The sequence below is a fragment of the Danio rerio genome, chromosome 1 (genome assembly GCF_052040795.2).
Source record: "Danio rerio strain M-AB ecotype USA chromosome 1, GRCz13ab, whole genome shotgun sequence".
Taxonomy (NCBI): Eukaryota; Metazoa; Chordata; class Actinopteri; order Cypriniformes; family Danionidae; genus Danio; species Danio rerio.
In genome coordinates, this window is record NC_141021.1 from 8,610,001 (window position 1) to 8,637,599 (window position 27,599).

At 33.1% G+C, this 27,599-nt stretch overlaps 1 protein-coding gene across 1 annotated transcript in view; it reads left to right on the forward strand.

The window, feature by feature from the left end:
* si:ch73-383l1.1 overlaps positions 1–27,599 on the forward strand; it is a 262,319-nt gene that overhangs the window by 169,274 nt on the left and 65,446 nt on the right. The window contains exons 4-9 of the mRNA XM_087236667.2: positions 18,629–18,763; positions 20,092–20,157; positions 22,938–23,056; positions 23,676–23,817; positions 24,543–24,656; positions 27,165–27,291. Of these exons, the coding sequence (XP_087092793.1) occupies positions 18,629–18,763; positions 20,092–20,157; positions 22,938–23,056; positions 23,676–23,817; positions 24,543–24,656; positions 27,165–27,291 (703 nt within the window). The remainder of the gene's footprint in view (positions 1–18,628; positions 18,764–20,091; positions 20,158–22,937; positions 23,057–23,675; positions 23,818–24,542; positions 24,657–27,164; positions 27,292–27,599) is intronic.

Here is a 27,599-nt window from a genome sequence, read left to right on the forward strand (position 1 = left end):
GAGGGTTTTATATATTTAATCGCGCCAGCTCCGGGCCGCAGCGCACATAACCTACTCGCGGCGTCGCGGGCTGATTCCGGCTCGCATGCGGCAGCGCCTGCTCGCTCGGCTCGCTCGGCCGCCGCATCTGGCTTGATTGACTCGGGCTGGAATCGGGCAGTGAGTCCAGGCATCCGGAGTAGGTCCAGCAGAGGTAGTCAGTTTGAGCTCTGAGGGGTAAGTCTCCGGCAGGCGAGAATCTAGCCGAACTGGTCCGAGTGTATTTTGCCATCTGGGTGGTTAGGCGTGTATCAGCAAACTAATAAAGCCCGAAAAAAGCCCTGACCTTAGCGAATAAACAGTGTTCCACCAGATCATGTATGTCAGAAACTGTAGTTTACTGCTGAACTCATGTTGTCATGGTAAAATAACACAGAAATCGAATAATAACATTTCAGTCTCCTGCCGAAGCTCAGACGCGCTGCTTTGAGAAACTGTCAATCACAGCTGTCAATCACGATGACACGCCCAGCATTAAATTACTGCTAAAAACAAACTGTTTACAAAAATGAAGATCTGCACCTATTTCAGCACAATAACCAGTGCCTTAATCCACCAGAACCATCTTTCGGGACATTTTATTGCAAGTGTAAAAATTTTTTTTATTTGGGCTCAAGTCTCCTTCATTAACACGGAGGAGGCGGGCTTTATGACTTGTACTGCAGCCAGCCCCCAGGGGGCGATCTAACGGCCGAGACCTTCACTCAAACACAGGCTTGCGGCACACTTGGTTGCAACTTAAATCTGCAAGAAGGTGGCTCTCCAGGAACAGGGTTAGCCACCCCTGGTATATATAATCATAAAATATGTTCAAAAAGTTTCACAAATTAATTTCGAGAGGTGCATGTGATATGATTGAGCATGACTGGCTTCTCATCTGTAATCAGTAGTAATACAAAAAGAGCGATCCACGCTTACTATAAATGGATCGTTTTCTCCCCACTGCTCTATCTTCGTTTTGGAAGAATCCCCACTTCCACCCTATCTCCTCCTTTTCCTCCCTTTTCTAAGGGGGAGCACTCGAGACCTACCTGATCTCGGATTCCCTTTAGATTTACTTTATTATAGTAGCCATTTTTTTAATCGGTGTAAAGAATAACTGGATGTTTACAAAAGCATTTTGATATTGGTAGAGGCGTCTGCAATTTTTGTAAAGCATCAAATCACTGGGACATTAACTGTCAAAGCATGTTTATGACTGCATAAATGTATTATTGCTTCTTTTTTTAATTTTTTTTTAAACTCCATTGTACTAAAGCGATTTAAAAAGTTCATATCAATAAGTTTTCTCTTTGCACCACCAGGTGGCAGTCTTTGAACTTTCATTTCGAGGGTGCAGATTGCATACGTTTTATTAATATGTATAACTTTATTTATTTTATTAATAACTATAACTTTATATATATAGTTTAAAAATATTTACCATTTTCCCAAGTGTATATAACTACAACTGTAAGAAAATATCAGAATTCGCAACATACTTTATTATCTTTGCTTGAACTGAGCCAATCTAATCCTGTTTATATGAATTGAACCTGCTCCCGATCAGGTTTGAGCTAGCAGAACTGTTACTATGACAACAACTCTCGGATCAGCTTTGAAGAATGAAACGATCCCGGATCGTGTCAAAACGTCAATATCCAAATCCAGCTAACAGCGTAATCCACGTACGAAGAACGGACCCCTGGGTTCTCTCCGGGGACAGCATGATATTTACAAAAAATATCAGACGTGTAATTGTTTGTATTAGCATGCACCTACCTTTCATGTTACCACTTGTGCCTGAAATCTTAAAGATTTGTTATTTAAATGTTTTAACTACTCTTATCTCCTTTACATAATGTTGGTGTTTATTTTGTTTATATACATGTTATTTATTCAAATCTATTCAACGATGTCTATTTTAGTCTTTCTTAGTTATGCTTGATTGATTGTATAATTTTTGTTTTGCTTTTAGGATGACAATTTTAACACCTGTCCAGCAACAATGGATGAAAAATAGCCTTAATAACTCACCAAGTCACGTAATCCAAGTCATGCCCCAAAAACGTAACATAACATGAAATGAAATAAAAACAGCCTTGGATGAGTACATGCTGGATAAATAACACAGCTGGATTTGAAATAGATGTAGTCTGATGTTTTGTAACTTAGCATTATATCCATGACTGATTATTGTGAAAATGATTACCATGTAAGATACTGTATAAAGGCACTGGCATAGAGAGAGTTAGACTTCAATACGTATGTTTACCCACCAAAGATTGTGCAGGAATACAATTTTTTTTTTTTTTCTTTCAGTGACATTTATAAAACACGAATATCCACAGGCTTTAGTTTTGTCCTCCTCTCTCTTGTTGTTGTCTGGCTGAAAGCCTGCCAAGCAGCTGAGCACATGCAGTCTAAAGAGAACATGTCATTTCTCTCTCCATCTGCTGGATGTGTGTTCACCCCAATGCTCGGTAAACAGCAGATCAATCCTCATCCCGTTAAATGAATATTGTGGATTTGTTCTCAAGCGCAACTATTTGTAAATCAGCATATCATGAAAATAAGAAAGGTGTAATGGGATTGAACAGTTACAAAAGATATTTTTTTACATGTTTCTAATAATTATTTTGCTGACGTTCAAACTAAGCTTTGAAAATGTTACTGGTACTAAAGTTAAAATATTTTCACTAGTACTTTTAATGACAAATATTTAAATTAAATTTAAATTAAATTTAAATTAAATTAAATTAAATTTAATTTAATTTAATTTAATTTAATTTAATTTAATTTTATTTTATTTTATTTTATTTTATTTTATTTTATTTTATTTTATTTTATTTTATTTATTTTTATTGAATTAAATAATTAAATTAAATTAAAATAAATTTTACTTTATTAAATTAAATTAAGTTACAGTCAATTTATTTATTTTATTTCATTTTATTTTTATTTTTTTATTTTTTTTTATTTTTTTTATTTAATTACATTTAATAAAACTAAATTAAATTAAATGTTAAACTTTTGGGGGTTAAGGAACTGTATACCATCTCTACAAATCAAATTAAACTTTACTTTATTATTATTATTATTATTATTATTATTATTATTATTATTATTATTATTATTATATTTTTTATTTTTATTTTATTAATAATTTTTTCTGGCAATTTATTTGCTTTACTTTTATTTACCAGTAATAATAATATTAAATTCTAAACCTAACTCTGGATCCTCGTACATCTTTTTTGAACAACCATAATTTTTTTTTTTTATATTTATTGCCTTTATACTTTGCCTGTTCTGAATTACATCTACATTGATTTAAATGAAACCCACATGGCCGATACTGTATATTATAATGTATCTGTTAGTGTACAAAACATTACAGTGTTTCTAGAAGGATCTGCAGTGCTACCCTCAGTCATTGTTAAGCCCTGTTTATTCCTTATGCTATTCCTTTGCTCCTTGATAGTTACAAGCATCGTGTCTCATTTTGTGTTCTCTTCAACATTTATGTTCACATTGTTTGATTAAAGTGGTGTAAAATCTGCACATCAGTGAGGTTTATTTTTTTTTTACCAGGTAAAAGTGCCTGCAGCTGATATAATCACACTCAGTTCAAGGTGGAGGTCATTCAAGTCCTATTTATTTACCCTACAGTTATATAGTTGTTTCTGTCTGGATTGTGTTGTCATTGTGTTTTTTCTATGTGAAATAATGATTGCTTTTGAGCAATGCTGTTCTTTATTTAAACATGACCTTTCCACACAGTTTCCCACAACAAAAGCAAATAATCCCATAAAAAAGTACATTTCAGAAATACTTGAAAACTAAGTGAACTAGAAGCAGAGTTGGTTTCAATTAAGAAAAAATCTTTGAGATCTTGATTTATGATTTGAATATCATCTTTGTAAAGTAGCTTGTGAACAGAGGAGGCATGTTTGATCCAGTGTTCTTTTTAAACTATTTTTTAGGTTTGTTTGTACCTTGTTAATTGCATGATACTTTTCATACGCTTTGTATGCTTAATATGCTTCTGAATTAATCGTTTTGAGTATTGAATTATACAAATAAGTTCAATACAACTGTATGTTTTTTTTTCCTATTTCAGTAAATTGCTAAACCTAAAATTAGGGATATTTTAACGATTGCTAGTTCATTTTAAGTGCAATTCGTATCAATATACAGTCCGCAGCATATATGAGTACACCTCACAAGTCTATACAATATTATATTTGTGCATATATATTAACATTTTGCATCATATATATATATATATATATATATATATATATATATATATATGTTTTTTTTTTGCAATATTTAGTTTCAGTTTAAATTTATTAGCTTTCTTTAAATGTATAATCTTCCAAAATATATTACCTATAGTTACTGAGAAATGTATAAAAATATTAATTTTAAAAATAAAGTGTACTCTTTAAAGGTGCTTTATGTTTTTGACTCTTCTAAAGCATAAAATTACCATATTATGTTTGCAGATATTTAAGAAACATGCTTTTCTATTTAAGTAAACATTATTGTTTATCTGAAAGACAATGCTAAAGCCAGATATTCTGCTTTGAAAATGTGTTTTCCGTGCCGGAACACTGTCTTTGGTCATTTAACTCGCCAGTTTAGCCAAATATATTTCACCACCCCAGGTTGCCTTAGTGGAAAACTGTATATAAATATAATAAGCTCAGACTGAGAAACTAGACATAGTGTTGGTTTCAGACTGATTACTTTATCAAAATAATATTTGTTTTCAACATGCAACTGTATTTAAAAGTAGACACTTCAAGCTTTACATAGATATATGTCTCATGTCTGTGTGTTTTCTTTTCGTGAAGTTTCCGTGCATTTTACTGAAGCGTTTCTAAGTACAGTTCGCGAAAAGAGACAAGATAGAAAGCCTGCACTGTTCATTATCCTTATTTTTCAAAAGCACACACTTTTGTTATTATTGTGAGTGTAAAAAACAAGTAAACATCTAACAGATTCGATTGATGCATACTCTTATCTGTACGATCAAAACTGAAAGTGTAAATTAAGTCCGTTTCGGCGTTATCTGGAGAAGAAGCTTCAAATCGCGTATATGCGGTCTTCGACCCCTGAGGGTTAATTAGCAAATAATATAAATATTACGAATTTAAACATTAGGTGAGCAGGTTACATTGTAGCCGCATGTCCTCACAACACGCCATGTGACAAGATTTGTAGCAATAAGCAAGTGGCCTGTTTGCACCAGACGAAACATAACAGAAATTTAAATACAGCCATTCAGAAGCACAGAATAGTGCACTCACTACACTCAGCGAAATGGTTAGATTTATAATTAAACTACTATATAATAAAGCTCTTTAACATTAATAAATGTACATGCTGAATCCATGATATGTGTTGGTTTGCCCTAAATCACAGTTTTAAAGTTCAATTTGTATTTATATATAACTTTAATTTTCTTAGCAGTTAAAAGTTTTTTTTAGTTTAGGTTTAGTACGTATAACTCTGAATTACTATATGACCACCATTGCCCAAAACGCTGCTGACAGATGCACAAATATTTTTCACAGAGAATGGATTCTGATTCTGTTTTAATGAGTTTTAATAATCTGTGGCGCAATCCCAAACTCGCATGTCATATGCATGTCATACACACAGCTTGACTGTTTCCAAAGTCTCCAATCCATGTGAAGCATTACAAACAGCTTTCTTTCAAGGCCCTTCACACTGTTTCCAGGCACCAGAACAGGTAGACATGAATTAAAAAAAAATCTGATCTGAATTTTACAATTTGCAAGTCAGCCAAGGCTGGTAACATCCTGGCGGTTTGTCATCTAACGTCTTGACATAAGCAGGAGGTTGGCAGGCAGTGCAGTAAATATTCAATATTTTAATATACTCTCCGTCTATGATGAAGTTCCTGGCAGCTCCTGAATCAATAAGAGCGTGACGCGTTTCTCTTAGAGATCTGGACATTGACAGTTGTTTGGCATTGGGGAACAGTTCACTATAACTGTCATTTAAGGGATAGAGCGGTGATAGAATTATGACAATGGTAGATTTAACCAAAGAAATGATGCTCTTGTTTCTTACTTCAGAGTTTCAGACATGGGTTAGAAGCAATGTAAATGTAAATGAGCTTGATCTGTATAAATCTTCCATTTTTGTCATTAGTGTTCTATATTTAATGTATGATCACTTCTGATGCATGCTATTCTTGGCATCTGAATGAGCGAGAAATGTCAAATTTAAGGTCCCACTTTACATTAAGTTACCTTAACTATATGCACTCACATCAGAATTTAAATACAATGTACTTTATATGTTCATAGTGTATTGCTGAACACTTCTTGAGATGGGATGGGAGTAGGATTAGAGACCGGTTCAGTGGTATAGGAGGGTTTAAGTCGTAAGGGATGGTCAACAGCATAATTATAAGTGTAATTAATTACAAATGTCATTACATGCAGGTATTTAATCAAGCAAAAGTACAATGTAAAATCAGGTATTTACACAATAGGTACTTTGTAACGAATGTGGGTGAGATAAGCGCAATATAGTAGTAGAGCGTTGTGGTTGTATATTGTCACTGGTTGGACGCTAGCGCACCCCTCCCACCAGTGCCGATATACAGCCGTATCGCACTGCTACTCGTGTGATATTGCTCGTATATACAGCACTAGCAATAACCAAAAAAACACTGATGAGCATAAACACTGATAGCCCATAGCTGCTGTTGCTTGCACAATTTCAGAGCAATTTGAGAATTGTATATACATGTAATTGTAATTACGCAGCATATTATGCACATCTAATATTAAGTGCAGCATCCTGAGATAATCTACCTGCTCGCTGACCAAGCTCTTCTGCGAATTCGGAGCTCGTGAAAGGGCTGAAATGAAAAGAAGAGAGCAGAGCTAATAGCATCTCACCGGTCTGTTGCTCAGAAGGCTGAGAGAGGAACAGCTCCATTAATAATGAATCCAGTATCATCATTATGCAGCAAAATGTTTAAACTACACAGAATCTCACAGCTTCAAACGCCGCTTTACTTTTTAAAAACATCCCCCGACGAAACCCTGCGCATGTCAGCAAATCTCCAAGAAGATAACCAGTGAAAGTTGGAGGAAAGGGCCATTTGTTTACTCAGAGAAGTTGATATGTACATAATATCAATATATTAGATATAAAAATGCACATCTTTAGAATCTTTTAAGCACATATCATCCTCACTGATATGAGCATTAAACAGAATCCATTAGGCGACATTTGTTTTTAATCGAGTGGCTTATTATGCATTCTCTTTTTTTTTTTTCTTGGAAGAAAGAAAAGATCAACAAAATCATCAGTTTAAAAGGACAGACACAATCAAGAATGAGCTATATTTAATTTTCTGCCTACAACTTAAAATCTGGCTGAAAGAAAATAAAGCGCCTTTTATACTCTTGTTTACATTCATGTGATATATATACATGGACATCACTTGGCAGATGTAGGGGGTGAGGCGTGGGTTGGGTTCAGTTACAACGATTCCAAGGGCCCACACTGTTTTGGGGCCCTAAAGTTACTGTTAGGGGGCCTGATCAAACACCATTATGAGAATAATATGGACTTCGGTCCATAAAGTCCTCATAAAATCATATCTTTCGTAACATCCTTAGAAGCCGTGTAACCCCTTTAAATATGCAACATGTCATATTAAGGAATGCATCAATAAAAGTTTTATTAAAGTCTTTATTTATTTATTTTTTAAATGTTTATTTATTTATTTATTTATTTATTTATTTATTTATTTATTTATTTATTTATTTATTTATTTGTTTATTTATTGTTTAATTAAGTAAACCTTATTTTGTTTAAAATTAATGAAATTGACTAAATCTTTTTTAATAATTTATCTAATTGATTATTTATTTATTTATCTAGCTAGCTAAATAGTTAGTTAGTTAGTTAGTTAGTTAGTTAGTTAGTTAGTTAGTTAGTTAGTTAGTTAGTTAGTTAGTTAGTTAGTTAGTTAGTTAGTTAGTTAGTTAGTTGATTATTTATTTTTATCCAATTGAATAAACCTTGTTTATTTACAATTAATCAAATTGACTACACTTTATTTATAAATTATCTGTTTATTTATTTATTTATTTATTTATTTATTTATTTATTTATTTCAGTATTTATGTATTTATTTATTTATTTATGTATTTGTTTGTTTGAATATGTATTTATTTATTTATTTATTTATTTGTTTGTTTGTTTGAATATTTATTTATTTATTTATTTAAATAATTATTTATTTATTTATTTATTGATTAAAGCTTTTTTAATAATTTATCCAATTGAATAATCTTTATTTTTATGACCCTAACATTCTTGTTTTAAGCATACAAAAGCTCAAAATAATAATAATAATAATAATAATAATAATAATAATAATAATAATTGTGTGGTAACTATGCAATATACACCCTTAAGAAGCCAATATGGTAGAAAGAGAAAGTACTGCCAAGGATGTAAATTAAACTTGTGCTTGCGCAAAACTTTAATATTTCATAAAACCTTTGTGAATGCAAATTTGCGAAGGATCTGTCAAAAAAAAAATCACATGACATTTTGATGCGAATGCTGGAGTTTCTATTGTAGTTGATGTGCATTTTTTTCTCATTGAATAAAAGCTTTATCCTACTTCCCTTTTTATTTTCATAAAATAATATGTATACAACACATACAATAGAATGTTTGCACATCTTGGATTTTCCATTAAGCCTTTTATTTTGCGAAAAATGCACATCAAATAGGTGGATGTAAGGCTAGTGCCAGCTTTTGTATCTGTTTTTCAAATAGTGTATAATGAAGTTTAGTGTAGGTTTGTTCTTACCATCCATGAGGTGGCAGTTGTTTTGTGGTTGTTTTAAGGTAGTTCAAGTCAAATCGAAACAAAATGCTTTGGATAAGGGATCTAGTCCTACACGCGGCAGCATTTTGAGGCCACAATTGTCTTGATGTACAACATCTGAACATTATAGGTCTCATTCACTAATAGGGATAGTAGTCCAAGTTTATTTGTATAGTGCTTTTTACAAGAATTATTGTTTCAAAGCAGCTTTACAAAAGGTGCACATTATCACATTCCAAGTTTAATAAAGTGTATTTGTGTATTATGTGAATGTGTTGTCCTTGTCGGTTGGGATCATCTCTTCATGTGTTTGTATAAATTGTCCTCAGTCCTCTATGATTGGCATCATCTCTTTGTATATGTTGCCCTTGAGGTCCTCGATGGTTTAATATTGAGGTCACACTTTACAATAAGGTTTATTAGTTAATGTTAATTACTGCATTTACTAACATGAACAAACAATGAACAATACATTTACTACAGTTTGTATTTATGTTAGTAAACGTTAGTTAATGAAAACACAGTTGTTCATTTTTAGTTCATGTTAACTCATGGTGCATTAACTAATGTTAACAAGCATGGACTTGGATGTTAATAATGCATTAGTAAATGTTCAATTATGATTAATAAATGCTAAACAAGTGTTGTTCATGATTAGTTCATGTTAGTAAATGCATTAGCTAATGAAACTTATTGTAAAGTGTTACCGATATTGAATACATTCCGGTTGTTAACTACAGACATTTATTTATATATTTATTTATTGTTTGTTTTTAACTTAATTTTTACAAATATTTTTTATTATTTTTTTTATTAAGCAATATAAAAAAATAATTAAAATTTCGAAATGTTGTATATTTGAGTTTCTTGCTTAATTAGAAACATTATTTTATTTTATTTTATTAAAATAGTTGAAATTCTATTTATTACTTTTATTATTTTATATATTTATTTTATATATGTTATATATATTATATTTATTTATTATGTTATATATATTGAGGATTTGGGGCGACGCTGGTTCGAGCCTCGGCTGGGTCGGTTGGCGTTTCTGTGTGGAGTTTGCATGTTCTCCCTGCGTTCGCGTGGGTTTCATCCGGGTGCTCCGGTTTCCCCCACAGTCCAAAGAAATGCAGTACAGGTGAATTGTATAGGCTAAATTGTCCATAGTGTATGAATGTGAATTAGTGTGTATGGATGTTTCCCTGAAATGATTTGCAGCTGGAAGGGCATCCGTTGCGTAAAACACATGCTGGATAAATTGGCGGTTCATACCGCTGTGGCGACCCCCGATTAATAAAGGGACTAAACTGAAAAGAAAATGAATGAATGAATGAATATTGATTTTTTTTATTTGTAATTTAGTTGCAATAAAACTAAAATAATTATTAGTTTATTTGCATTTCTTGTTTAATTAGAAACATTATTTTTAATCCAACTTAATTGTATTTTATTTTATTAAAATATTTTTAAATTATTTTTATTACTTTTTATTTGTTTTTAATTGTTAATTAGAGAAATGTATTTTATTTTAATTTATTTTATTTTATTTTAAAAACTGAATGAAAAAGTTTGTATATTTGCTTTTTGTTTAATTAGAAACATTATTTTTATCTTTATTTATTTTATTTTATTCAAATAGTTTAAATTATATTTATTACATTTTGGTTGTAACATATATTGATGTTTTCGTTTTAGTTGCTATAAAAAGTAAATAATTTTTTTTATTAAAATTCTGTTTATTGGTATTTCTTGTTTAATTAAAAACATTAATTATAATTTAAATTGTTTAAATTTGTTTTTCATTTCGTAATTAGAGACATTATTTATTTATTTATTTTATTTTGTTTTATTTTATTTTATTTTAGTTTTTTTATCTGGGCCTATTAATGCTTATTTTAGAGTGAACAAACACTGTTAAGTACTTGTCTATTTTACATTTATTGATTGAGAAGTTATTTATCAGAAAAAGAGTTTTTAAGTGATCGTCTGTTCTTGATTGACTGTCTGGTTTCTTTTCTTCATGTCTGTGTTGGTGACCCTGCTGTAGGGTTTCAGCCTTATTTGCATTTTCCTGATTGTAATCTGCCATTTCCAGATGATTTCTTCATTTAAAAATAGACAAAGACAGAATGGAACAAGAATTATTTCTGAAATGTTAGTGGTTGTGACACGGCTTTAATTTGGTTATAATATTAAATTCTCCTTCTTGTATGTGAAATGATTGTGTTTTGTGTCAGATCTTAAAAATAAATAATAAAATCAACATGAGGTGCATGTTTTATCAGATAACTGGACATTTTAATAGTCTGACAATAAGGGCTCCACAATTTGCTGAGTTAATGAACAACATTTTCTTGCTTGTCTTCTGTGTAATAAAGGTTTATTGTTTCTGGCACACCTGCACATTTATTTATATATGAATGCAATTTAGCATTTCGCTTACCCAGTTCAAATATAGCGTATGTCTTTGGACTGTGAGGAAACCAGGGCACCCGGAGGAAACCCACGCCAACATGGGGAGAACATGCAAACTCCACACAGAAGTGCCAGTTGACCCAGCCGAATATATTATATTGGTAACACTTTACAATAAGGGTGCATTAGTTAACATTAGTTAATGCATTAGTTAACATGAACTAACAATGAATAACGCATTTATTAAGCATTACCTAACCTTCGTTAATGTTAACTAAACATTTATTTATGTGTTAGCTAATGCATTAGTAAACATGATCTAACAGTAATTAAGGACTTTGTGCATTAGATAATGTGTAAATAAACATTAACAAAGATTAGGTAATGCTGAACAAAGTCCTTAATGTTGGTTATTTTGGTTTCTTGTTTTATTTGATATATTTTATTGATTAATTTTATTGTTTTTTAATTTAATATTTTTAATAACTTTACTTTTATTTATTTTATTTTATTTAAGTAGTTAAAATATGTATTGCTTTTTGGTTGTACATATTGATAATTTTAGTTTTTATTTTAGTTTAATTTTAGTTTTAGTTTTTTTAGTTGCAATTTAAAAAAAAATTTTTTTTTGTTATTTTGGTTTCCTGTTTTATTAGAGATGTGTTGTTTTCTTTTATTTTAATTTTTTATTGTTTATTTATTTATTTTTCATCTTATTTTATTAGTTTAAAATGTTTTTTGTGGTTGTTGCTAATATTGATGTTTTAATTTTTATTGTAAGTTTTGATTTTAGTTTTAATTATTTTAGTTGTAATACAAACTAAATGAAATTATTTTCATTAAATTATTTTATCTTAATGTATTTTTTTTTTCTTAGTAAAAACATTTATTGCTTTTTAGTTCTTTCTTATATTGATGTTTTAAATTTAAATTAAAGTTTTTATTTTAGTTTTATTTATTTTAGTTGCAATATAAACTAAATGAAAATTATTTCTTTTTTTAATGGAAACATTTTTAAATTTTATTTAATTTAATTTTATCAAATTAGTTAAAAATTATTCATTACTTTTTTTTTTGCAATAAACTAAATGAAAATGTAGGTTATTTGGGGTTTCTTATTTTATTAGAGACATTACTATTTTATTTTATTTTATTTTATTTTATTTTATTTTATTTTATTTTATTTTATTTTATTTTATTTTATTTTATTTTATTTTATTTTATTTTATTTTATTTTATTTTAAACAGTTTAACATTTATTTAGTTTTATGGTTTTAGTTTTAGTTAATCAAAATTATTTTGGTGTTCATACTTCATGTTTATGAACAGGTTGATGCTTTCTATTTGTTTCAGAAGCTTTTCAACTTATGTTTATGTAGAATATTTTCCTGTGATTTTCAGTTCATACAGCAGTGTTCAGCTTTGACCCTGAATTGATTGAGTTATGTTTACAGATGGAGGCTGTTACCGTTAAGAGCGGAGCCATAATGTCGCTCAGTTGATAAGAAGCCTAGTTTCTGCGACGAGTGTTTGCCCTTCACATGACTTCATAATGTATTTTTTTAGACATTTTGATTAGCTCAAAAAATTTCCCCCCCTTTAAAATGTTCTTCAAAACCACTTCATCACTCTTACTCTCTCAAATGCACAACTTTGTCATTTAAATATAGATTTATTACAATTGTTGTTGAAGGGATTCCTTAGCGGGTGAATTGTGTGCAGATGAATTCATGAAAGAGATGTTAATGACGTGAAGTGCTTCTCATGCAGGCTGGGTTTCCAGCTGTGAATGTCAAACGTGACTCTTTAAAAATGTATTCATATGGTCTGTTGTTGAACTTTTCCACCTGCACACTTCAGTGCCATCATCTATGAAGGGCTGACACACTATTTCAATACTTCACTTTCACTCAATGTGAAATTGTCATGTGACATTGAGAATGCAGGTATGAGGCTCTGCTCATCTAGAAATACTGCTCGTTCAGGTTATGGGAGACATCGAAGAATACGTTTTAATATTATAATTGTCAATAAAGAAAAGAAAAGTGCCAAAATTTGACCTTTAGTTTTCACTGGGTCAGTTGAACTCCTAAAACATGTAAAATAATATAATGGTGTGTAAAGGCAAGTTATTTCTCAGACTTTTTCAGACTTGCCTGTTTATTTGAGAAGTTTATAACATATGGGTAACACTTTACTTCAAGGGGTGTTCATAAGAATGTCATGACACCTTTATAATCATGACATGACACAAGACATGCTTATGACAACTGTCATTATGTGATATTCACTCAGTTATGTCATTTTAAATCCAAAATAGCATTGTTTGAGATGCCATTGTTATGACAACCTGACATAAACAAATGCATTATAAACATTACAGACTCTAGTTTAAGGATATAGGCACAAAGTCTAAAGCGCATGACACAAAAGCATTAAGGGCATGTCCAAATCCACTTTTGCTATTTTAAGGACGAAAAATATGCTCTGCGCTGATGCATGGTCTAACAGGGTTGTGCTTATTCTCTTAATGAGATATGGGTGTGTTTTCGTGCATTAAACCATTAAACCAACCAGAGTCTCATCTTCCATTCCCTTTAAGAGTCAGTCGTGTCGCATCATGGCACATTTGCTATTTACATGGTGGAATTTGTATGTCGAAAAACTGAACGCTTTACAAGCAAGAAACCAGTAAAAACAGACCATCTGCAGCGTAAGGATAAAGAACGAGCCTCCTCCATTCGGCCTCTTTACGTTCTCTTTACTTTACTTTTACTCTTTACTCCTTTACTTTTGTGGATAAGGAAATGGTGGAAACTCACTCCACTGAAGACATCCATCAGCCTACATGTTGAGTTTGTTAAGCACAAAAACTATTATTTGTTACAAAGCTTCCAGCAAACAAATAAATAACAATAATAACAAAGTGTGGTCAAAAACCAAATATCCAGTTATATCCAAACACACATCCTGTTGTTATGCCCCATATGGTGATGCATACCTCCAAAACCAACAGGTGGACAAATGGAAGCTTGTTTCTATTAAAAAAGAATATATAAATATGCAAATAATAAATAATACTAGTAATAATAATTACTTCATTAAAATAACATTATAATAATGCAAATTGTCATTAGTAAACTGAAAAAAGGCATGAAGGTACAGCTTTTTTATATTTATGTAGAAAATAATAATTTTTTGTAAATTTTTAATCCTTTTTTATATGTAAAGATATTTGTGTGTGTATTAAGCGTTTGAACCCACATAGGCGCATAACTAACGTACTCTGCGCTGGACTTTAGAGCAGCCTTTAGTTGTTTTAAAAAAACAATTTAGTTTAATTGCGCAGTCTATTTCAGTTCCTCAAAATAGCAACGTGCCAACAGTGTGCCTTAACACACCTCCTTTTTAGACTGGCACATCCATGAGTCCATAAAGTGGCATAAATGGATTTGCTATTTAAACAACATGGCGCAAAACGTGAAAACAGTTTGCGTTGACGGTTGACAGTTGCGTTGGTCTGAAAATAGCAACAAATCGTGCTGGACACGTCTTGCACTTTATTGCGTCAGATGTAAGATAGGACCCTCTATGTCATGACAACTTGAAATCCAAGACAACGTAACTTGTCCTATATCTGTCATAAACGTAATTGACATGAGCGCATTGTAATTGTTTCATGAAAAAAATTTCAGTATTTTTTCATTTAAAGTGTCAATACTGTCAAATAATATAACATTATTATAACATTATAACAGTTATAATAATAATAGTTAACTATTAATATTATAACTATTATATAATTATAATAGTTAAAGTGTACCACTGTTAGTAAAATATTAATGCTGTTATAAAATTTGTGACACAATTACTGTATAATGCCCTTGTGACAATCATGTTTATGACAGATTTATGACAAGATATGTTGTTTTGGTAATGTCAAGTTGGACAAGACGGGTTTTGATGTATTTGTTTATGCCAAGTTATCATATCTGTAATGTGATGAGGACACTGACAACGGAAGTGCGGATCCAAATGCAGGTCTATTACACAGAGATGGTCAGGCAAGCAACGATCAACACGGGCAAACAGATGTATACAAGGAATCGATAGTCATGGTCAAATAAAAGGCAAGTGGTCAGTCCCGACGGCAAACAATGTAAACAATAAACAAACAAAGCAAAGATTGGTACACAAAAAACGCAATGTTTACAAAACAATTAAACAAGACTCAGCCATTATGTGTGTGTGTGCGCTGTATTTAAAGTCCTTGTAATCAGTCCATGATAATCCTCCGGCTGTGTGTGTGATTGTTTAATCAAAATGAAACCGATGTGAAGTGCATGACTGAATTTGTAGTTCATGTAATGGCGGATTTGTAGTCTGTTAGTGTTCTGCAACCATAACAATATCAAAGACATCTCAAACAGTAAAATGATATAACTGAGCTAATAACAATTAATAACAATTTTTAAACACTCCTTTAAGTAAACTGTTACCCTTTACACATAATTTATTTGTAATTTGACTCTTTTGTAACATAAAAATGTCTTTTATTGTCACCTCAGTGTCACAATTTGTGACTAAATAACTGTTTGTAACTGTTTTTAATATATATTTAAAAAGAAAATCTATATTTAAAGATGTTATTTGAAATAATCATGCATGCTTCACAATCTAATATACATGCAAATAACAATGTATGTATTGAAATGAAGTGGCATGGTTGCGTCACAGCAAGAAGGTTGCTGTTTCGATTCCCAGCTGGGCCAGTTGGCATTTCTGTGTGGAGTTTGCATGTTCTCTGGGTTTTCCTTTGTGTGCTCTGGTTTCCCTTACCGTCCAAAGACATGCGCTATAGGTGAATTGAAGAAACTAAATTGGCGGTAGTGTATGAGTGTGTGTGAATGAGAGTGTATGGGTGTTTCCCAGTACTGAGTTGCAGCTGGAATGGCATCCGCTGCGTAAAAACATGCTGGAATAGTTGGCGGTTCATTCCACTGTAGCGACCTCTGAAATAGAGACTAAGCCGAAGGAAATGAATGTATTGAAATAAAGGTCTGGTTTTATGTTGTTCGTCTCCTAGCTACTTGATTTTAGTGCACAGGTCCATTTTAATTCATGTTATCATCCATCCTGTGAGGACTTACCAGCTGAAAGCAAGAAAACGAGATGATATTTACTGAAGGCGAAAGGTTTAATAGTGTAATATAATCAGTGCTGCAGCTTCAGTCCATGCATATCTGATGTTCCAGCAGAACCGTCAAGCCGTATAACATATAAAGTTACAATAGTTGATTATGAAGAGCCAGCCAGTTCCTGAATAATAATATTGCTTCATTAACTTCCTATTTGTTTTCCTTCAAGAGCGAATGAAACTGCACCAACCCATTTTAAACAGCCATAGCCTTTGTAACATTCATCAGACGGCCGTTTGAGGCCACGAACCAGACGAGATCTACGTCATACACGTCTTTGAGTATAAATAAAGGCGGATTTGCAGAACACAATGTCCGATTTCTCAGTAACCGAAGCTCTTCATTAGATCATTTGGTTTCTAGGCTGGTAATATTAGTTATAGAAGCAGGAGAGAGGGTTTAAATGGGACTTGGTGTCTCGAATATACTACCTCAATATAAAGCACATGTTTCCAATCTCTGCAGACACATTGATATGCTTATAATCTTGCTTGATCTTCTATAAGCGGCTTAACGGGGAAAATTGGGCGATTTCATTCTTAAATCCTGTTTTTAAAAGGAGCGATTATTATTACACTGCTTTTATAAAGCATAAACTGGTTTCATAGAATTATTATTTTTTTCCTTAAGATGACCTGAGAATGAACTGTGTGGCTTATATGTACACATTTATTTATTTAAAAAGCACATCATATCGGTTTTCAAGAAATAAAATCTATTATTTTGCAATTACTTCGCATTTTTTAATCAGAAAAGTGCATAATAAATACGTTATTTTTAATCACTTTAACCTTAAAGAGTCATTATATTTTCCTTCTACTGACATATTTGTGGGCAGCACAGTGGCACAGTGAGTAGCACAATCACATCACAGCAAGAAGGTTGCTGGTTGGAGCCCTGGCTGGGTCAGTTGGCATTTCTCTATAGAGTTTGCATGTTCTCCCTGCAATTGCGTGGGTTTCCTCAAGGTGCTCGGGTTTCCCCAAGTTTAAAAACATGTGGTATAGGTGAATTGGGTTAGCAAAATTGTTTATGGATGATTCCCAGTGTTGGGTAGCAGCTGGAAGGGCAACCGCTGTGTAAAACATATGCTGGATAAGTTGGCGGTTCATTCCGCTGTGGCGACCCAAGATTAATAAAGGGACTAAGCCAAAAAAAACAAAAAAAAAAAAACGAACGAACGAATGAATAAATTAATGAATAAATGAGATATTTGTATGATCTCCACCTGCCCATGAAATAGGAATGCTCTGAAATGGGCATTTTCGACATAGATTAGACTCAGAAAGACTTAATAAAACCCACTGTAAAAAAATGAAGTCTGTAGAATAAAAAAAAATAATCCTTATTTCCTTTGGCTTTTTCTTTTTCGCTCATCTTTTGAAAACATCAGCTACACTAATATAAAATTATTTGTCAGTAAAGTAAAAAACATGCAGTTGGGTTAACATAAAACGATTAGTTTTCTGGAGAGATGAACTACAAAAGTTGTGCCAACTGAACGTTTTTTGTCTGCAGAACTGGAATGCATGAAGTTGAGTGAACAAAAAGAAAAAACATAATCATTATTTCCTTTTGTTTTTCCTCATGTATTCAACTTTTTTTTTCACCTTTATTTGATTCGGACAGTAGAAAGTATAGAGCATAGGGAGATGAGATTGGGGAAGGATCGGCGTAGGACCTTGAGGCGGTAATCAAACACGGGTCGCCATTAATACTGTGTTTTTATAAGTGCCATGTGTCGACGTGCTAACCACTACACTGTTGGTGCTGACGTGTACCCAAAACCTAAAAGGGACATATTTTGACCTGAACCTCCACATACACACACTCTAGGACCGTCAGAAACTTTTTTATATCTTGTAAAAAGAAGCATAATAGGTTTCCTTTGAGCCCTGAATTGAAAAAAAAATAACAATGTATTCTGACCTCAGATGCATTTAAACCTGTTAGGGGGCTATACAACACACACAACATTAGGAAACTTTTAAATATATGATGTACTGTATAATAGCTCAAATATGTGTTGCCAGTTATTCATAAATTATCATAGTTCATAAATGCCATCTGTTTTGTATTCTCATTGTTGTAGAAATCCTGAATGGAGGTGTGTATGTGGATCAGAATAAGTTCTTGTGTCATGCGGACACCATCCACTGGCAGGACATCATCAAAAACCCTCGATCTGAACTTCTGGTTGTGCCGTCGAACAATAGTGGGAACACATGTGAGTTTTTACATGATTTTCTATGTGTGTCTTCTTTCAAAAACTGCATTTAGATGGATGCCAAGGGAGTTCTACTACAATGTTCCAGATACTTCAGATAGGTAGGATGTTTTTGAATAAGTCCTTTTATGAGCAAAGTGACAAAACCAGTAATATTATAGACATATTATTATTATCATTATTTATTTTACTATATATATATATATATATATATATATATATATATATATATATATATATATATATATATATATATATATATATATATATATATATATATACATACACAATGATCAATTTTATTTATCATTAATTATGTGTCAAAGAATGCTGCGAAAAGAAACATCACAGAATCTGATCATCATCATCATCATCATCATCATCATCATCATCATCATCATCATCATCAGAAAGAAAGAAAGAAAGAAAGAAAGAAAGAAAGAAAGAAAGAAAGAAAGAAAGAAAGAAAGAAAGAGAAAGAAAGAAATCTGGAATGGCATTACATACACACACACACAAGTGTATATAGTCAATTTATATATATATATTATATTTGCATTTATATTTATTAATTAAGACAAATTAATCTGATCAAAAGTGACAGTAAATACCTGAAAACTGTTATAAAGGACTTTAAATCTTTATTGTTACTTTTAAATGAATTATTCTGTCTTAAATAAATTAAGATATTAGATAATATAAGCAAATATAAGTTATAACACTTTTTTTTATTTCTCTTATATTTGTGCGCGTGTGTATTTGTGTGTGTGTGTGTGTGTGTGTGTGTGTGTGTGTGTGTGTGTGTGTGTGTGTGTGTGTGTGTGTGTGTGTGTGTGTGTGTGTGTGTGTGTGTGTGTGTGTGTGTGTGTGTGTGTGTGTATTTGTGTGTGTGTGTGTGAGTGTGTGTGTGTGTGTGTGTGTGTGTGTGTGTGTGTGTGTGTGTGTGTGTGTGTGTGTGTGTGTGTGTGTGTGTGTGTGTGTGTGACTCTGACTATTGTTTTAATAAGAAACATTTTTCCATGCAATGCTGAATTACTAAAATAAATGTTTCAAATAGGCCATATGCTATTATTAACAGTTTGTAAAGTTTCCAAGTTTTTATTTTTTATTTTCCAACCACTTGAAAATTGCAGAATGTCTTCAATTTAATCAAGTGAAGTGATGTTGTTGCTCAGAGTCCCACTCAAACACTCTCTCTCGGTAATTACAAAACAGTCAATTAAGTCTAATCGGTGACAAAACTCAGTGGGAGCGCTGTTTGAGACAAATCCCACAGCTCACTGGAGTGGTGTTGTTGTTAAGGATTAAAGTTGGGATGTTTTCCACAGGCAGAAGGTGCCATCGCTCCTGTAACGGCCGCTGCTGGGGTCCTCAGGAGGATCAGTGCCAGAGCTGTGAGTCTGCACACAGTTTCATTTAGTGACACAACAGCATACAAACATGGACAAGTACAAAATATTATTAAAGCATGCACTGTGATGTGACTTTTTACACTTTCTCTGTATAATTATGAGCAAAACAACTTGTTATATTGCTTAGCTTTCGTCGTCTTCTGTCATTGAGTCTATAACAGTCCGTGGAACTACACTGTTCATTCTTCTTTTTCTATAGCGCTTTCATACACTCTAAAAAAAAATTTATGGTTAAAAATATTTGGTGCTTTGATTATTTTTAACCTTTATTGAGGTATTTATTAATAATTCAAGCAGTTGGGTTAAAGATTTTGTGCTTTGTTGGGTTATTTTATATGATTATATGCGCCACAGCCATATCACAACTCAACCAGTTGGGTTAGAAAATTTTAATTTCCACAGTCAACTGATTTAACTGACACAGATCAGTGTTAATATGCTTTGTTTTTGTATTGTAAGGTTTATTTAAGCTCTAACGCTATAATATTGTTATACTTTTTTTTTTATATTTTATTTTATTTTATAACTTTGTTTATAACTATGTTTTTTTTTTATATATACGTTTGACTAGTACTCTTAATTATTAATGATACAAACGCTCTTCATAGCCGATCTATATTAAACAGATAAAAACCCTTAAGTGTCTGGAACTTAAAATGTAATGAAAATAAAGCAATTTCAATATTTAAAAAAAAAATAAAAAAATGCATGTTATTTATTTACACAGCCATAATATAAAATTAATAGTACATAGCAATAGTAATAACAGAATGGAAAAAAAATACATTTAATCAAAATAACCCAATGCATTGGGTTAAAATTACACAACCCATTGCATTGAGTTAAAAAAAAACATAGTTGGAAAGCTGCTATAATACCCTATAGTTGGGTTATATGTTGGGGTATTTTTAACCCAACTATTTTAGCAGAGTAATGTAGATTATGTCAAAGCAGTTTTAGTTAATTGAAACTATGTCAGTCCAGTTTACAGAGTTGAAGTTCAGTTTAGTTCAGTTCAGTGTGGTTTTATTTTCACTGCCGAAAGTTCGAACACTGAAGAGCAAATCCATTGATGTGCACCTCCACAAGTCCCAAGCCAAGCAAGCCAGTGGTGACAGTGGCGGGAAACAAACTTCCCAATTGACGAAAGTCTCATCTAGACTAAAACCACAAATCACTGTTTGTTTTACTTTGTTCTTTGCTCCATTGTAATTAATTGGTACTCTGTTAAAATAGTTGGGTTAACAATACCTCATCATAAAACCCATCTATAGGAAATTGTAGCACCTTCCCAACTATGGGTTATTTTAACCCTATGCAATGGGTTATATAATTTTAACCCAATGCAATTGGTTATATCATTTTAACCCAATGCATTGGGTTATTTTGATTAAATGTTAAACAATGAAGAAACAGAATAAAGCACAGACAGTTATAAGCAGAAAATCCTCTGTTGATGGAGCAGAATATGGAGCTCTGTGTGCTGTAGATGCTGTCCAGTAGCAGCAGCAGGCTTCACTTAGTGTACACAGAGTACAATACATTTACGCTTCTATAAGATGGTCATGGATGGTGAAACGAATATAAAAAACATGACACTGTGAGGTAATTTGATAAAAAAAATAACAATATTATTGCGTTATAGCTTAAATAAACTTTATAGTGCAAAAGCAACATCACGCATATTAATACAGCTGTTTTGTGTCAGTTAAAGCAGATAACTGTTGAAATTCAATTTTTAACCCAACTGGTTAAGTTGTTTATTAAATAACCCAATAAAGGGTAAAAATAACCCAACAAAGCACCAAATGTTTAACTGAACTGGTTGAGTTAATAATAAATAACCTAACAAAGGTTAAAATAACCCAACAAAGCATAAGCAAAGCTTATATAAATTATTGCGTTAGAGCTTAAATATACTTTACAATAAAAAACATTGCATATTAATACTGTGTCAGTTAAATCAGTTGACTGTTGAAATTCAAATTTTTAACCCAACTGGTTGTTATTAAATAACTAAATCCAATAATGGTTAAAAATAGCCCAACAAAGCACCAAATATTTAACCCAAATGGTTGAGTTGTTAATAAATATCCCAAAAAATAATCAAAGCACCAAATATTTTTAACTTAACCATTGGGTTAAATAAATAACTCAACATTTTTTTAAAAAGTGTAAGTACTTTTTGTATACATTACTCGCACCCTTACAAAATCCCCTCAATTAATCTAAATTAATGATTTTTTTTGTTTGTTTTTTAAATAGAGCTTTTCCAGCCATCTGTTAAAAATGTTCTCATATCCCAATATATTGCAGAAAAACAAAATCATACTTAATACTTCTAGTTATACAGCCCTACTTATAGTTACTGAATAAAGAAATGTATATATTTCAGACTAAATGCATTCTGTATGTTATGTTAAAATTCTGTATGGCACCTTGAGTGAAAGCTCTTGTGAACTGGTTGGTCTGCTTGTGGCACAACCTGTGGTGATGTGCTCTGTGTGGGTGGCAAACACAAAAAAGAGGGACGGCAGGGATGGCAGGTTCAGTTTTCACCACATAATTAGCTATAATTAAAGAGGATCCAGAACCATAGAGTGTCACCACTGATCAGGGGTTGCACAGTTTCTCTGACAAATAATAGATTTAAGGTTTTTGCTCTGTCCTGCTGACTTTTGACATAGTTACAGAGAAGTAAAGTTATAAAGTGAGCGGATAAATATGAGCGGAGAGCTTCACTATTGTGTTTGTTATTACAGTGACGAAGACGGTGTGTGCGGAGCAGTGTGACGGTCGATGTTTTGGGCCGTATGTCAGTAACTGCTGTCACCGTGAATGCGCAGGGGGCTGTTTCGGACCCAAAGACACCGACTGCTTTGTACGTCATCGTTCTTTCATTTATGATTGTAAAATGTTGGGGTAATTATCTTCCTTTTTTAACTTGTTCGAAATACACTTACCGGCCACTTTATTAGGTACACCTGTCCAACTGTTTGTTAATGCAAATTTCTACTCAGCCGATCACATGGCAGCAATGCAATGCATTTAGGCATCTAGACATGGTCAACACAATCTGCTGCAGTTCAAACTGAGCATCAGAATGGGAAAGAAAGATTATTTTAGTCACTTTGAACATGGCATGGTTGTTGGTGCCAGATGGGCTGGTCTGAGTATTTCAGAAACTGCTAATGTACTGGGATTTTCACGCACAACCATCTCTCAAAATATCCAGTGAGTGGAAGTTCTGTGGGCGCAAATGTCTTGTTGATGCCAGAGGTCCAAGTAGAATTGTTCGACCTGATAGAAAGGCAACAGTAACTCAAATAACCACTCATTACAACTAAGGTATATAGAAGAGCATCTCTGAACGCACAACACGTCCAACCTTGAGGGGGGTGGGCTACAGCAGCAGAAGACCGCACCGGGCTTATTATATTGATTATAGTCACGTTATATCCATAAAATCCTGAGCTCATGTGACTGTTTTCTGTTTTCAGGCTTGCACCAACTTTAATGACAGCGGTGCCTGCGTGACTCAATGTCCTCAACCATTCGTCTACAATCCAACGACCTTCCAGCTCGAGCACAATCCCAATGCCAAATACACCTATGGAGCTTTCTGTGTCAAGAAATGCCCACGTGAGTTGCACTAAATAAACAAATTAATAAATAACATTGTAAAATATAGTGGAAGTTTTCTTATGTTGTAATATTTCGCAGTATTACTGTTTTACTATATATTTGAATATGTAAATGCAGACTTGGTCAACATAAGAGAATTATACAAGAGCAATGGTAAGGATGAATGAATGGATGGATGGATGGATGGATGGATGGATGGATGGATGGATGGATGGATGGATGGATGGATGGATGGATGGATGGATGGATGGATGGATGGGAGGAAGGAAGAAAGGAAGGGAGAAGGAAGGAAGGATGGACGGATGGACAGATGGACGGACGGATGGATGGATGGATGGATGGATGGATGGATGGATGGATGGATGGATGGATGGATGGATGGATGGATGGATGGATGGATGGATGGATGGACGGATGGGAAAGAAGAAGGAAGATAGAAATGATGGATGAATGGATGGATGAACAGATGGGAGGAAGAAAGGTGGTAAGGAGGGAGGGATAGAGGGATTATTTTATAATAATATTTTCATATTTTACTGTTTTTACTGAATTGTATTACTGTTTTTAAAATGAATAATTGCAAAAATAAGAGTCAATCAGTGAGTTGAACTATTTGATAGGTAGTAAACGATGACAAGATTTTTCATTTTTGATAAATCTGTCCCAAAGAAATCAAAAAAGAAGCTTTTTTCACAAGTTCTCTGTGTCGTTCTCTGACCTAGATAACTTTGTGGTGGATCACAGCTCTTGTGTCAGAGCCTGTCCGAGCAACAAGACGGAGGTGGAGGAAAATAACATCAAGATGTGCATCCAGTGCACTGAAATCTGCCCCAAAAGTAAAGAACAATTATCATTACCACATTTATTTTGATGGCAAATACCTTGTTTGTGTTTTAGGATCACACTATGTTTTTATCTTTTGCTCAAAATTTTATCAAAAGGAAAATCTCTCTCTCTCTCTCTCTCTCTCTCTCTCTCTCTCTCTCTCTCTCTCTCTCTCTCTCTCTCTCTCTCTCTCTGTTTTTATTGTTTTGATGCAACTTTTCCTGAGAAATTATTCATTTATGGTTTTTAAAGGGCACCTAGTTTACCTCTTTTGCAAGATGTAAGAGAAAACTTTGGTCGCTCAATGTATCTGTAAAGTTTCAGTTTAAAACACGCTTAAGATTATTTATTATATAATTTACAAATTTTTAATACTATCAAGACTGCTATGAGACTAATAGTATCTGAAACTTTTACTAGTATTCAAACACTTTACGAGCAATGCACTCTGAATGAGGAAAAAAGAATTTTATGTAACCCATCTCATGTACTCTTCCCATTTTATGATCTTTTACCTTCTGGTAGAAGATACAGAACCTTTCGCTGGAAGCGGAACAGACTTAAGAACTGTTTTATCCCAGTGTCAATCAGACTGTTGAACACTGATTGCTAGTGTATGTAATTCTTTTGCATGTTTGCTTATTTTATACTGTTTATCGTGTCAGAACTTGCTGAAGTGCTGTGTGAGTCCACAGAAAATTTCCCCTTGAGAGACAATAAAGTATACAAACAAACAAACAAACAACCAAACTAAGCTGCTCATTTTGGTGTCTGAAGACAATATAGCTGTTTTTGTAGCCTGCGGCTTTAAATGCAAATGAGCTGCTTCTCCCCGCCCACCGCTCCGACTTGCATATCTGCTTCTCATATTGCATAACATCAAATAGACAGCCGCCAGTGATAGAGACAGACACGCATGAAGCTGAAATGCAGCTCATTAGTCAAAAATACCAAGTAATTTTATTTAATGTATTTGTGATATTTATTCAAGCCTTTCTGAAATGATGAGTCACACACAAATGACATTTGCAGTACACAAATACACACTTATACATATGCATTTACTGACATCATGTGGCCGTGGTGATTATAACGGTTAAGAATTAGATAGCGATTTTACTGTCTTTATCATTAAAATGCTCTGTTTTAAAAACATTTTAAACTAATTTAAATTAATTAACAATTAACTATTGAGGTGCCGCTAATCACAGAGAGTTGTAACATTTTTTAATCCCAGTTTCTGTCAGGATTCTGCCACTTTGGTCTTGTTGATTCTTGTTTTGGTGGCAGAGTCATGTATGTTGTGCTCGGCTCGAGTTTTCTCATACCGGACAGTCTTGGTCTGTGTCTTGTTGTTGTGAACATTCGATCTTTGTAGTGAACGAGCGCACATGCGCGTGCTTCAGAGGATGCTCAGTTCGTGTTTACATTGTGGCCGCGTGCTTTAGTGTCATGTTTTATGTGAACACGAGGTCAATAAGTTTTCTCATTGGCTGCGTGTTCTATTCTCATTTTTACGTGAGCACATGTCTTGTGTTGTTTCTTTTTGTCTTGTGCTTCTGTCTATTGTCTAGTGCCACCCATTATTAGTTTATTATGCTCACCTGTTTGTTAGTTTGTTAATTCTTTTTCTTTATAGTCTCCTCTTGTCTGCTGTTCTATGCCACTTCATCGTCATTTATCACCTTGTCCACTCCTGTTGTTTCTTCCAGCCCTTATCCCTGCCAGCCTGCCCAGTCAAGTTTGTTTGTTTATTTGTTTTGTTAATGCTTTCCCTCTCAGGGTTGTTTTTGTTGCCTTTTTTGTTTTATTTTTATTATTAATATAGACCCATTTTGAGAAATTGGGATTGAGTCCTTATCTCCTACCTACCCGAACATGACAGTTTCTTGCAAAAAATGTTCTGTGGACATGTGTATGGAAACATGACATCTGTCAATCAATTTGGTGGGCGGGGAAAACCACACTCCTACATAAGGTTGTGGTGGGCCTCAAAATCACAATGATTTGGATCCAATTTCAACATCAGTAATTAAAAAAAGAGACTTGTTGTGTTTCTATCACTCCAATCCAGTATGACTGTGGAAACACTACAACAACACACAGTTCTGCCTATACAGCCTCCAAAAGTTAGATGCCTTTTAAATATGCAAAAAAATAAATAAATAAAATAGACAAAAGTCTCAGCTGTTACAAAAAAAAAAAGGGAAAAAAAAAGATTCTTCAATAATCTGGAGAATTGCAGAGGTTATAGAGGTCAGAAAGTCACCTACAATGCTGTACATCTCCACGAACAGATTAATAGTGCTTTAATAATAAAAATAAAAACTCCCTCTCTCATTCAAAAGCAAACTCAAGCATCTTCAACTGTTGTTAATGTTCTGAGCAAAAGATCAGGAGGTTAAACAACTAAGTCATTTTTTAACATCCCTTTATGCTCATATGATTTAAAGCGTGCCTGTATTACTAGTACAATACGGTATCTCATATGCCTGTGTATGTTTGTTTGTGGTGTTTAGTGTGTGATGGTATAGGAACCGGCAGCCTTCAATCAGCCCAAACTGTTGATTCCAGCAACATTGAGAAGTTTGTCAACTGCACCAAGATCAACGGCAACCTCATCTTCCTCATCACAGGCATCAAAGGGTGAGGAATCTTTAAGTCTTTGGGCCTGACAGTGTGTGATATTCCCAGATTACATTTGTGTTTCTCTTTGAACTTCTGCGTGCCCTAAAAAGCAGCTATAAGTGCTTGTCAGCTGCTCCTGAAATGCGTAGCAGAGAGTGGGATTTGATGTACATCGACTCAAATGTTGCTCAGAAGAAATATTTCTGAAGTCACGTGATCTGTGACCTTGACGCAAAACTCCCACCGAGGTCAACCTTGTTGTTTCCAGGATATCAAGATTCTGTCTTTTGAGTTATTACAGGAATTTTCAGAGATAAATGTACTCT